Source organism: Amblyomma maculatum, chromosome 6, assembly GCF_055883805.1.
Source record: "Amblyomma maculatum isolate TAMU_Amacu chromosome 6, ASM5588380v1, whole genome shotgun sequence".
Lineage (NCBI taxonomy): Eukaryota > Metazoa > Arthropoda > Arachnida > Ixodida > Ixodidae > Amblyomma > Amblyomma maculatum.
In genome coordinates this window covers 34,030,831-34,044,435 of record NC_139349.1, presented here as the reverse complement: position 1 = coordinate 34,044,435, position 13,605 = coordinate 34,030,831, and the positions used below count along the sequence as shown (strand labels likewise).

The following is a 13,605-nucleotide window of genomic DNA, read 5'->3' as shown; positions in this document are numbered from 1 at the left end:
CGCAGAATCCCGATCGATCCGGCTGGTAAAGACAGGATGAAACCACATTAGTTATTAGTGACCAAAACAACCTAAACATCCAACATTCGCTCTAACCCTCTTTTTAAAGACTAATTCTAGCTTAAAAACATGCAAGGGAGCAAAGTAAAAAAAACTATGGGCACATTTTCCAATGGTACGACGATCGATAAGCATTCTCTGTATCACGAAATTATATCTGAAATCATTAAACAACTCGTAAGCAGTTTGGGGATCATTGCAGCGATCTTTCTTTATGTCATGAGAACAATATTACGTACAAGAATGCATATTATTGTGTTCGACCTCTCAGGTTACAAGCTCTGCGCTTTCCGTGTCTTGTATCCTTATAATGCCTGCTTTGTGGACAGGGAAACGCTTGCACATATGCGGAATCTGCTCGATCCTGCACAGTATGCTAAACTACATATCGGTGCACGGATTCTGTGATGCTGTAAGCCACGGGTCTCCATCTTATATTCCTATGCCGAACTATTGAGAAATTTCATCCCTCAAAAAATGTAAAAATCAGCACGCAATAACAACAGAAACTATGAATAGGACTTTTACAAAAATAACAAGCATAAAAATTAACCAAAACCTCTTGTGCCGAGACATACTCTTACATTCACGGAAAATAAAAACAACCCTCACTCCCCCTTTTGCCCAAACGCCGGATGGTCGCCACTTCAGGATAACTCTGTGAGCTACGGAAATGTTACAACAGGTAATACTACTGACATTTATCATCACATAAGAAAATGTATAAACTAAAGATATGATAGGGTGAGTTATCCTGCACCTCGCTCTTGAAGGCAGCTGGAGTCCGTCTGAAGTTCGCACAGGTTATGATGACAGTACCTCTTTACATTTTCACAAAGAACGCGTACCGTCTTCCTTTTAGGTTTAGTTGGAAAGTGTCTGACCGCATAAACCCGACTCGTGAAGCTGGCACGTGCTTTTGAAATGATTTTTTGGAGCGGCGGGCCGCATCGCACAGCTCCAGGGGCAGCGCTTTTGAGACCCCTGCACTAAACGGATAGGTTTTGCTAGTTACAGTCTGGGCTGCAAAGTCGGCATTAAACGGCAGTTATCGTCAGTCTGCATGGGCTACTTACATGGACTAGCCAAGTGATCTAGGGAGAGAGCATGCCCGATTCGACGACGGTTAAGGCAGAATGAAGCACACAATGCGGATAAAACTACACTGTTTAAGTGAGGAGGATGAAGCTATAAGACAGCTGGCGCTGTAAACAGAGAAGAGCCTATAGTGACAGCTCAATTATCTACTGACCGACGGCGGCGGCTGTCTTGGCTGTGGGGACGTTTGTGCAGTCGCCGATGCCGAACACGTTGGGGTAGCGCTTGTGCTGCAGCGTCTCGCCATCCACGTCCAAAAAGCCCCCTGCGTCCGTGAACGAGGTGCCCGTCCTGAGCGCCACCGGCGCCGTCATGGGAGGTGTCACGTGAAGCATGTTGTACTGCACCAGATGGAAGAAAGGCATCGGTGTTTAGGTGCGATGGGACGAAAAGACCTGAACTTGTGGCTACTCTAAACCTATCATGATGCTGAAGCACCCATTCAATGAGTCTTAAGGTCGAAAATATCCAAATGATGAGAGGACTCGCGAAAATTAACAAGAATTCTGCCTAAAGATTTTGTGGGTTTTATTATCAATTAACGTACTCAAAGGTACGCGGAGAAAACAAAAGCGCTCCGGCCTCAGATGTTCACACAATTAAGTCGTCTTCAGCATCTTAAATACCATGCCATCAATCCGAAGACGCTAGTTTAAATAATTATGAAACAAATAAGAAGCGAAATCGCTAACTTGACTACGGCGTAATATTTTCTTGTCATCTTTTACATCGCCGCCCATAGATACAATCGCTGTTCAATACAAATTCAGAGGCAATGTATTCAGCGGGGTTCCGCTTGAGAAATTGTGCTGCGAGAGTGGTACCAGTGTCCCATTGCCAAAATACCAGCGTCTATCTTTACCCTTTCAGAGCAAAGTCTTTACCATCCGAAGCGCTAACCATAGCGACCTTCCCACAGCACCCTTTCTATGCTCAGAAGCTGTCCGAACAACACTGACAACCCTCAGTCCGCCTCATCATCCCAAGCCTCGTCTGCCTCCAGAGGCGCCATCCCGCCCCCACCTCCAACCCAACTGTACTCTCGAGAGAGGCTCCTTACCGCCAACCTCGACCCTTCATAAGGCTCCTACTTATGATAGGCACCTATGCAGCAAAAAGAGAAAGCAACGGCGACGTGGAATTCAAAAGTTGCGGATGAAAGCCAGTTAGCAAATTCGTAATGTTTTATTTATTAAAACCATATTCTAGGAAAAATTATATCGCTGTTTTAATGTCGATTTCATTCGTTTTCTGCCTTCGGGATGCGCCAGCCGTATCTCCCATATTCCACACTCTCGCCTCGCTTTTAGTGCGAATTTGCACTATTTCAAGAGATCAACCGGGCCTTTAGGACGTGCGCAAGAGGTGCAGCACCTCTTATTTCCTGTAAACCAATTAATATTATTCACGTACCCACAGAGAGCGTGGACGATACTGCGCCATTACTTTCCTGTCAACCAGTTACTTATAAAAGCATTAGCATAGGGTATGTAAAAATGACTAATAACAAATACTAGTAAATTAATAATTCATAACTAGTGGGATAAAAAATGGAATAGAAATAAAAATAACAATAAAAGTAAATAAAACAACAAAAAATATATTTAAATATGAAGAACTAAAAAGAAAAATAAAATAAAAACTCTCAAACGTTAAACGTCAGACCACGCCATGATGGCGGGTGAGCCGGGTCCTTCTACTTTCTCGGCCAAAAAAGCACGTCGGAGACGGCGCGCTGAGTTGTAGCTGGAGAGAAGACACTGTAAACGTGAACACGTTGCCTAATGCGTTTATATTGTGGAGCGTAATCAAATCGAAACATAGAGGAAACTGAAAATACTGACTAACAGCCAAACTGAACTAAACCGTAATTTCGCACGCCTAACTCGGTTTAACCTTAGTTGAAAGCCTACTGATTTTTTGCTAGTTTTCTGCCCACCCACTCATTGCCCCTCTCAATCAACCTCCATTTGGGATTTCGCAAGTGTGAAGCCTCGACTTTGAGTAAAAGCATTCATAATATTAAAAACATCAAAGCAATTCACCCGGAGTAAACATAGCTGCTTTCATAGAATTGCTGCGTCAGCTATCTGATCCTGTTATTTGTCTCTTTTTTTTTTTTTTTTTTTTGTCGCTTCGCAACGCTTTTTGTGCAAGAACCCATAAGCTTTACCCAAACAACCCTGAGACACTTTCCCGCGGCCTTGCGTACTCGTAGAACTAGAGCAAGCAGTAAAAGGAGCGCCGACTCTTCAGAAAGCAGAATTATCTGGCAAGCATAAAGGCGGAACTGCCATCAGGAGTCTCACGCTGCATGAGGAATAAAAAGGCTCCAAAAAGATGTCTAAAAGTGTTTAATGTACAGGAAGTTGTGCACCTTGAAAGCAGCCCCATACCGCGCACAGGTACACGAAAACCCGTACCTTGAACGTAACGGTTTCCTTAGGATCGGCCTTGCTGTCTAGCAGGCGAAAGACAGCCTCCCTCTGCGCAGACCGCACCTGCACGAGCTCGTGCCTGAGGTTGACGGCGATGCCTCGTTCCTTGACCACCCTCCACAGGGCCTCCGCGTATTTAGGCACGCCGAATAGGACGCCAAGTGACGTGTTGAACATGATGTCTACCTTGTCGCGCCGCCCGGCCTGCGAAACAAGTGCCGCAATGTTGGGATACATGCTGGCCACTCCGCATAAGCAGCAGTAGATTGTTTGCTTTTCTCATGTAGAAAAAGTTAATACTGAATGCAGAGGCTTTAGGAACGGTTAAGTTCCGCTTTTATATCGTGATAACTCAAGAGAGTTCACGGCTTCCATCTACGACTCCCATTGTGGATCCTTGTGCACGTAAGTTTACTTGCTAGTCGGTCATGTCACGTGGTCTTGTGACTTCACATGGCCGGCCGGACAAGCAGTGCCTGCGGCCGTATGTCACCTGCCACCTAGCAACCACAAGAAGCAATGAGCGTGAGTTTTCATTCACAACGCCGACGCCGAGAACGACTGAGTGTTTGACGCTATCGCATTAAAAGGAGGGAGAATAAAGATACGCTACATGATAACCATGGTAAGGCTCAACAAGTGTAACAGAAATGAAGTTTGCACACCCGAAGAGCGCAAGTAAGAAATATTGATGGGAACGGGCGGGCAAGTTGATTTCGAAACATCTTCATCATCATCATCATCGAAACGCGAACGACTACACACATGGAACGGCAAGGCAACCAAAACGATGCACATACTGTTTCTTTGTGTATTGCATTGCATGTTTCATGGGAAGCACCTTTCTAATGAGTCCATTGGCGCAAAAAGTACAATCTGGAAAATAGCCACGAAGAACAACGTTGCCAAGCCTGCACCAGTACGCACCCATGTGTGACATTAGTCGCTCCGTCAAAAACTGAACATAGTGCTGATACGAGTTCGAATCTAGGCTTAGCTTGGCTAAATTGTTTGAAATTGGTTCTGTCTTTTTCCCCAAGATGTCGTTGCCTTTGGATTTTGGCCAGCCTTGATGGTTCAGTGGCTTTAGCGTTCGGCTGTTGATCCCATGGTCGTGGAACCCAATCCCGGCAAAAGCAGCCCAACACTGATGGCGGTGAAATGCAATGTCAGCGCACGTTAAGAAGCCCAGATGGTTTAAATTAGTTCGCAGTTCTCCACAACGGCATCCCTCGCATGAAATCACTTACCACTACATTTGAACGTTAAAGAGTTGAGCCTCCACAGCAGTGATTCCCCAGCCCTTAAAGAGACAGTCTGCGTTCGGAGAGACTAATAGATAGTAAATATGAAATGTTTTTAGCTCCTGTTGTCAGCGAACTTGCGATGACGTCGAGCCAAAATGGACAGCTATCACCCGGGCACCGAACCGGGAATATCAAGGCGCCGAACGATATTTATCGAAACAAGTTCTCCGCCCTCGTACAGGACCGCCATAAAAACTAGAAGGTGGGCAGACTAGCTATAAAAATTATCGCTTCCAATTTTTTCTCATTATTTGTTGAGATATCACTGCAGTTATAATCATTGTTTTCTGGCCTCGTTTTATATTCTTTTCTATCACCTTTTGACGCAGTTTGAAACGTCAGGCGTCCCCTATACTCCACTATGTCATGCCACTATGCTACCACAATTATTCGATACTATTTTGTCTTTTATAAAGGATGCAATATTTTTTTCAGTGCAGTCTGTGAGTGTGGATTATGTGGTGGGGGAAAGTTATTTACATGAGAGGGTACAACATAAATGCGTTTAATAAATATAATTATCAAGTACGCTTTTCCTCTCTGTTCAGAGTATGTGATTTAATTGCAAAGTTGAAGGCTATCAAAATCAAACGCGAGCACTCTTTTTTTTTTTTCTGAACTGGCATCCTGGTTCGCAGAATAGAACGTTAAGGAAACAGTTTTCGCAGCCCTTCAAACTGGCTTTCTTACGCTGAAAATACATAAAACGGCACTGTTTGAGTGATACACAGAAGTATTTACGCGCTTTGTACCTCAGGAGACATTTAAGTGATTTTCGTAACGATACCGTGCGTATGCATGCCAGTTTATTCGATCTGAAGTACCGCGATGCCAACTTACCCTGCTATCAAAAAAATTAGTTGTGGTTTAGCACTGGTTAACCCTAGTTGAATTGCGAAAGTAACGGCGGAAGATTCTTGTGCCTGCTAGATTATTCCCCTATCACGCCTTATCAGTGTAAGGTGCTACATTATTGGGAACACTTAAGCTCATCCTTTAAGGGTATGACGCGAGAGCGTAAGCTACCAGCCCACATATAAAGTCACGCTTCAAGCAAGCCGTCATGCCCGCGTGTCGTACGGATAACGAGAACGCAAACGGTTCTGGCAGGCTGATTCTGATATCACCCTCCCGTATGAAAGGAGCGACCAGAGTTGACAGCTACTGCCCGTGGCATAGGGGTAACATTAATTCAAATGTCATGGTAGTCTGATTTTTTTTTTTTATTAGGAGACCGTAGCTACGCCTCTTCACAGCGCAGCTGCGGCCACCCGAGGTCTCGCTTTGGCTGCCATAGTATTGCTTTCGCCATAAAATCCCATTCCTCTCACTCGTAACACCTCCCACTGCTATAACAACCTCGCGGAAAAGTTGTGTAGAACTTCGCATTCAAAACTAGTAATTTCCAAAAGCAAGAAGAACAAAACTCCCTATCTCCATTTCTCCTTACAGAAAGCTTCCTTCATCGCAAGCAAGGACTGGGAAAGTAGTATGAATGAACATGAATGAATGAAGTACGAGTTTGAATGGAAAATAAAATGTTCTCTGTAACTGCCCAGTGTCGTCCAATCTCGGAATGAATACTCAAGTGTGTGGGTCTAAACCAGTATAAGGTTTGAAGACTCTGGCCTGGCGATGCGCAGGCCGCGCGTCAGAAACAGGCTGCAGACCCCTCAGAGCCCCACCTCCAAATCTCTGTACACAGCATGTCGGCACTGCCTCCGGCCGGCAGCAGATCGAATCAATGTTACTGGTACAGAGATTTGCTAATCTTCGATGTGCGGTGTAAAAGCACGCCTTGGCGCTCTGAAGAGACAAGCCGTACTCTGGCGGTTAACTCTGAGTGGATGACCCAGTACACACCTACATCACTCTAATTTTTTTTACCTCTCCATAGCGCAAAATTAAAGCATTTCGAAGTGCACAATATCGTATTCGATGGTGTCGTTTTTAATACAGCGTGAAAGCTTGCAAACGGAACACCTATGAGAGAGACATGAGCCGTAAAATCTATGCTATCTTAATAGCGATTAACAAAAAAAGGCTGCATTGGAGCCGACAAAACTGCACCCGATAGCACTCTGTCATTCAGCCCGAAAGGATTAGAGAAAAAATATAGAAGCAACGTAGCCAGTGAAGCATCGGCACCTCATAAAAAGTTCTGCAGCCCCCTTCTTACTGTTCACGAGGAACAAGGCAGAGTGGTGCCGGACAAGCTCTGACAAGTTATCACATGCTATCATTATAGATGCGCCGCGAAATTTTTGTACCGTACATTGGGACGCCATGCGTCGTGTTTCCACATTTCTCCATACATTGTTAGCGTGTTAAAAAAAAAAGAAAAAGTTTACGCTTAGCGCACAATACGATGAAGTAATCGAAAGCTTTTGGACTGGCCATGCCTCTGCGTTGCGTGAGACGTAGTCGTCACACATGGCGTCACATCGCCTCCGTTTCGACTTGTCATGGCGCAGCGAACCGATAAGACGCAGTGAACCATTGCGAAGACGATACACAAGGCTGACACATAGCTTTCAAGGAATTGATTCTGGTTACCAGCGGCAACATTACACAGCTGCTCATTTTAGGTACCGTCTTTATAAAACGTAACCAAGGAATGATGTTCGCTTCCCCTCCTTGTACTAATGCACTTACGGCACCCCGCTCATAACGTATGGAAGGAAAGAGTATTTTTCCTACCTTTTAGAGACTATTAAGGGGCGTCTTTAAGGTTGCCACAAGGGCCTCATTGCCCCGATAAAAAAAAAAAAATGAAAACTCCGGTGCTTATTTATTTTTGGCGAAGATTGTGGGTCATCGCTACACAGACACCCTGTCAGCACGTAGTATTTGTTGAAGAAACAGCGTACCTTTCGAAGGTGGGCTTCAGTGAGATACATTATTTTCTGCGCCGCGCCAGGACATTTAACGGGTGTGGCTGGGTAAGTGAAGATGGCGCTGCCTTCCCTCAGCGCCTGCAATGCCTGGTAAGTCTTGGTGACAGTGTTGTAAGAGTAGTTGGAGCACACGTACGGCGTCTGCAGAGCCTCGATCAGGCCGTCCACCTGGAGTATATACATCACGGCAAGTGTAAAAACAAATGCAGCTGCCGAAGTCAAAAGGCACGTCGCAAATTAGCTGTGAAACGGGTATAATTAGAATTCAATGAGATAATGGACGCAGAAAATGTTGCGGTTAGGAGGCACAAGTAATATTATCAGTCACTAGCTAGAAGAAGAAGTCAGGACTCAATAAGCATCTTTAGTCCTGTGCATGGCCACTTTATGCAAACACTCGAGACAGGACGCACGTATCGCAAGGCAGTCAAAACAAAAATATTGAGAACCCAAGGCACTAGCATGCTCCATTGGATATCATCTGTCTACCTTTCGACATAATAAGCGTGCGCAAATTTTCCACACTTTTTCCCTGTAGTACGCTTCACAAGGAGGCTAAAAAGGAGCACTTGCGTTCAGTACTCTGTACAGTGGCATTCTTGGCCAGTCTGACTCATGATTAGTTGAAGATTTCAACCAAAGCTAGCAACGCCTTGTCGCCACAGATGGTATCAGATCTAATGTTCTGTAGCAAGTGCCAGGCATGTACCAGGCACGTTTAATGGTCTCCTCGCGGAAATGGAAAAGGGAAAATGGACTATGGGCGTGTTATGTGACAAGAGTATAGCCGACGGCTTAATGGTCCGTCATTGTAACAGACCAGAAAAACGCAGGCACGAGCGTCAAGCCGTCAGCTGGGTAGATGAGGTTGAGATATTTGCTGCGGTTTCGAGGTCGCGGCTGGCGCAGAACAGGAAAAATTGTAGATTATGAATGAAGCATGTGGTCCGCAAGAAAAGTGAACTTGATGGTGAGCATGATGACACGTGTGTTACGCCACCTGAACAATTATTCAAGAGAGGGCACGTTGTTTTGTCCCGTCCAGGTATAGACAGTGACAAATAGTTTCAAAAACATTTCTGTTTAGACGAGACAGCATCATAGTCAATGCGTGTGAAGGGCGAAATGAGCTCTTATATACATTACTCCCACACTTTGGCATAAGGGCATTTTCCCACTATCCCGCCAGGGTGGCGCAGTGGTTAGGGCGCTCAACTACTGTTCCCAAGGATGCATGATCGATTCCTAGCCTCGGCGGTCGCTTTTGTGTTGAGACGAAAAGCCAGGCGCCCGTGTGTGGTGCGACGTCAGTACACCTTAAAGAACCCCAGGTGGTCGAAATTTCCGGAGTCCCCCACTACGGCGTCTCTCATAGCCTGAGTCGCTTCGGGAAGTTGAACCCCACAAAACAAACCATTTTCTTACGAATATACACCTGTGACATCAGCAAGCACACTATATCTCCTGAGTGGTAGTGTTATTAGGAACACATTTCAAAACATTCGCTCACTCAACGAAGTCAAGGCCAAGAAAGAGAGAAGTTGAGAGGACAAAGAAACTCCGACAAACTCTGACTTTTAAGAATGGGACGCGATACTGTTAATGGCTCCCATCCGCGCATTCCCTTGCGGACTGTCATGCGCATACGTATATTCACGTTGCTACTTACTCAGTCACTAAGCCCTTAACTTTTTGCCTCTCTTTAAACACACTTGCTCATCAGGAATCAGTCGTAAACTACCACGTTATATGAAAGAATATAAGACATATCTGCAATGCCCTGCATTGACGAATCCATACGAACGTCCCTGCGTGGTCTAAGTGCAGCGTGTCTCATTCGGGATCAAAAAGTCCCAAAGGGCTTGATTATCATATTACCCCATTTCGAAGAGGCTGCCAACTTCATGCCTTCTTGTTTTATGACCTCACACAAAGCGCCAACCAATCAGCGTCCGCCCATATGACACCTGCCAACTACAGCCCACCAGACCCATGCAAGTGACTTTTTGGGCACAATGCCGACTACACCGACTTTTCTGCCCAACTGGACCTTTCAAGCTATCGCGTCAATCGTTTTACAACGGTAACTGGTAAAAGCCTTTCGCTTACCAAGTCAAAGCGCACTTGAATTCCCATGGCAACTACGAGAAAGTCGTATCTGATCTGAAAATAAAGGCAAAGCAGAATACAGACGCAGAGGCAAACGCATTATTGACGCTTCATAATAGCATCGTCACCTGTGCTCAAAATACTGGAGGGGTTGAACGGGGCTTAATTTACTATAACGTGCATAATCACTGCTTTGGCGTAATTTATTTGGTAAATAGCGTATTTAGATGACGCTGCAGCTGTGTTCTCGGACGCTGTTGTTCACGCGTTTTGGCGCCATGCATCTCAGCCGCAGGCAACGCTGTGAATGAACTATCATTTCAAATCGCGGACTGAATTCACCCGGCACCTCGCGCGAGTTTATACGGTTACACCACGTGACATATACGTCACTGCTGACATCGCACAGACGATATATTGTAAGCAAACGCCAAGACAAGCAACATTAAGACAGATGACGTAGCAGAATCCGCCTAGCCAACTAATCAGTGCCCTACCACAGCGTCACTTTTTCAACTACCACCTACCACAGGTAAGCTCGTAGACAGGACCGCGATGTATGGTACCCAATTTGCCGGGAGCGACATAGCTCTAAACCCTCCTTAACAGCGCCGCACGAAAGTACCTGCGTGGCCTACGAGTACAACTTGTGTAAATCGAGACCCAATTAAGAGTCCTTGAAGGCTGGATTTTGATTTCACCCTCACGTCCCATTGACAAAGCCTGTGATGGCAGCGCCGGCCAATTTGGCCATGAATTGTGGTCGTGAAAACGGAGGGAATGATGACGACTTCGCTGAACCGTAACGCAATATCCTAACATTAATTATAGCAGCCTCATTATAGGCGATATGTATAAGTGGCTGCACAACTGAGCAACATGAGAATTTTAAAAATTTAGGGAATCTTGTCATCGGTTCTAATATCGGGCAGAAGAGGTGTTGCATGGGCTTTGTTCTTCTTTAATCTAGCATTGTGTAGTTAGTTGAAATTAGACACACATTTGTAGACAATCAAAACTGTTTTTATTGACAGGCTGCAGGGCTTGTCGGTGCCTCGGCGTCAACGCTAGCGTCCAATGTTATTTCACTCTAGTTGTCAAGGTCAGATACAACGGGGATAGTCAAGTTCAAAGGTCAAGTAATGGTCAAGTAATGACCGAGTCATGACTGACCCTGGTCGTGGCTATGTATAGGCGCAGTTACATTATTATGCTTGGTTAACTGTTATAGCATTACTATGCAGCTGCTCCAAAAATAAGACAAAATTTGACCCGGGGTAGTAGCCTCCGGTTTAAAGCTTTTACACTACAACCAAAGGTAACTGGGACTGAATCACGAAGCCAATTAGTCATATTTTGTTTAACACCGAAAGTTCAATAAATGCACATGTCATTTTTTTTTATATATATATATATAAGGATCCCTTCAAAAGCCTACCTTGACGCCCTGCTTGGTAACCACTGTGTTCTCCTGAGGCACGAAGGTGTCTGCCTCGTCCTGGATCCACTCGGCATGCCTGGGAATCACGTCCGCCATGGGTTTGACAGAGTCGACTACCTGCTTGATGCCGCCACCAACCAGAGTCCAGAGCGGTTGGTAGCAGTGCACCTTTCGGAATGAGAGAAGCGAACTAGAACGCGTCTTGTGTGTACATGACTGTCCAATGGCTATATCACAACGCGCAGCCCTACAGACGAGCGTTGTACAGTTCATAATATAACACGTCTGCCTGCATTAACTCCTCTGCCGTGTCTATCGTGGACGCCACAGTGGAGTACTGAGGAATAATTTCCTCCACCGCGCTTTCTATAGTATGTACACAAATCTCCGTGCAAAATCATTCTTGGATATATAATCATCATCGTCGTCATCGTGTAATTTAAGTCCAACGTAAAAGAAATACTTCTATTACTTCCGTGTAGTAGTAGTAGCCCTATTATAAGCCCAATTCTGCAGTAGCTTCGGCCGCCCTATCCTAAAAGTTCCAAAACGCATCTCATTATATTCACCTTTTGACCAACTTTTGGCTCCTCTCGCTCCAACTCGGACCCACACTTTTGTCCCATCCGATCGTCGGCTACATATCTCCTTTTTATTTTATTTATTTATTTTTGTAAGAGGTAATTTTGTAGGTTCTCGTTCTGCGTAGTTTACGACGTCCTAAAAGGAGTTCGACCTGCAAGCGAGCCTTACTCAACGGTGCAATCGTCTTGTCCACCCTACAGGCCCAGAGTGGCTTCTACGCTACAGCTTATTCAAACACTTACTGCATTATCTGAAGACCCGGCAGGCGGTTGATACAGTGCAGATAAATGATGCGCAGCGGTACCACAAGCAAGCAACTAAACAAGACAAGAAGCAGTGCAATGGAATACACGGCATAGCAAAAAGAAAAAAAAAAGAGCATGCCGCAAGCAAATAGGAAGGAGGGAAAACATCAAACTGAGAAAAGAATAAATCAACACATTTTTCTTCTTACTCTGTTCAAGATTAAAATTGAAAAACATCTGGTACAAGAGCATTGCGCAATACGTAATGGGTGAGAAAAACGAGTTCTTAAAGCTTATTACGTGCACCATCTTTTTCATAACCTGAGGGTTATCATTACCTCCGCAAGAAGAACTGGCTCAATGACTGAGACGTTCTGCTTGTTGCGCAGCAAGAATTCCCTGTATCGAGACCAGGCAGCGGAGGACCATTTTAATGGGACAAAATACAAAAACTCTCTGTTAGCTATGCTGTATGGCTATTCGCGCTCAAGGACTAAAGCGGTAAGTATAAATGAGATTACCTCAAGAGTGACGTTCCTTACATATAAGAAGAATGCAGCTTTTGGAGGCTAAACTCCGAATACCATGCAATACTATAAAATAGAATAGAGGACTGCGCTGAAGTCTTCTCAAGAGCGCAAAAGATGAAAGCTGTTTTGCTGGACTGTTTTCACTAACATGCATAGTCCTTGTCTTCCCTACTATTTCTAGCAGCGTCAGCACTATTGCTGCTGTCATCATTGTCAACTAAATTCAGTGTCATTGTCATTGCTACTACCATAATTAGAGCAAACTGCACCGTCATTGTCATCCTACTGTCATCATTATCATTATCAGTGCATCTTCATTGTCATCGCTACTATAGTCCTCACGCTAGCCAAGCAGAATAACTATCAGTTTCTCCCGAGCTCGGCTTGGCGCAGTGGTTTGCGCGCTCGGCCGGTGATCGAAGGAATAGCGGTGCGATTCCTGGTGGAGACATTTTTTTTTTCTTTAGGTTAATTCATGCCGACATTTCCTGCGCCCATTTCCTGCAAACACTTCCTGAGAACGGACACTTCTGCAGCCCCTGAGCTAAGAAAGGCTTTCGCCTCAATACAGCTCCTGTCATACCATCAAACACTGCACCTTACATTGCTGCCACGTACCCATAAACTTATAACGAAAACTCTCGCGCAGTACCAGAGTGTCATGTCCGAACTAAAGTAAGACACTGACACATGAAGAAACTACTTACATCTCGGGGCTCCAGCACGCAGACTTTTCCCTTGCCGAGCCTGGGAGCGAATTTGGCGGCCGTGGCGATTCCGCCCGATCCACCACCAACCACGAGCAGCTTGTAGCTCTTCGCGTCATCTTTCACTGCATTGGTGCTGTAATGGCGTGCTCCGCGCCACATATGCTTTATGGCTGCGCTGAAGAGCA

General features: G+C 45.2%; 1 protein-coding gene across 1 annotated transcript in view; it reads right to left on the bottom strand.

Moving 5' to 3' along the window:
• The window catches only part of LOC146185464 (sulfide:quinone oxidoreductase, mitochondrial-like), a 17,964-nt gene extending 4,359 nt beyond the window's left edge, over positions 1 to 13,605 (bottom strand). Inside the window, exons 1-7 of the mRNA XM_084605532.1 lie at positions 13,418 to 13,605; positions 11,348 to 11,518; positions 9,910 to 9,963; positions 7,774 to 7,968; positions 3,582 to 3,800; positions 1,313 to 1,499; positions 1 to 22 (exon numbers count right to left, since the gene is read on the bottom strand). The exon at positions 1 to 22 is cut by the window's left edge and continues 46 nt beyond it. Coding sequence (XP_084461658.1) covers positions 1 to 22; positions 1,313 to 1,499; positions 3,582 to 3,800; positions 7,774 to 7,968; positions 9,910 to 9,963; positions 11,348 to 11,518; positions 13,418 to 13,579 — 1,010 coding nt within the window. The 5' untranslated portion in view covers positions 13,580 to 13,605. The remainder of the gene's footprint in view (positions 23 to 1,312; positions 1,500 to 3,581; positions 3,801 to 7,773; positions 7,969 to 9,909; positions 9,964 to 11,347; positions 11,519 to 13,417) is intronic.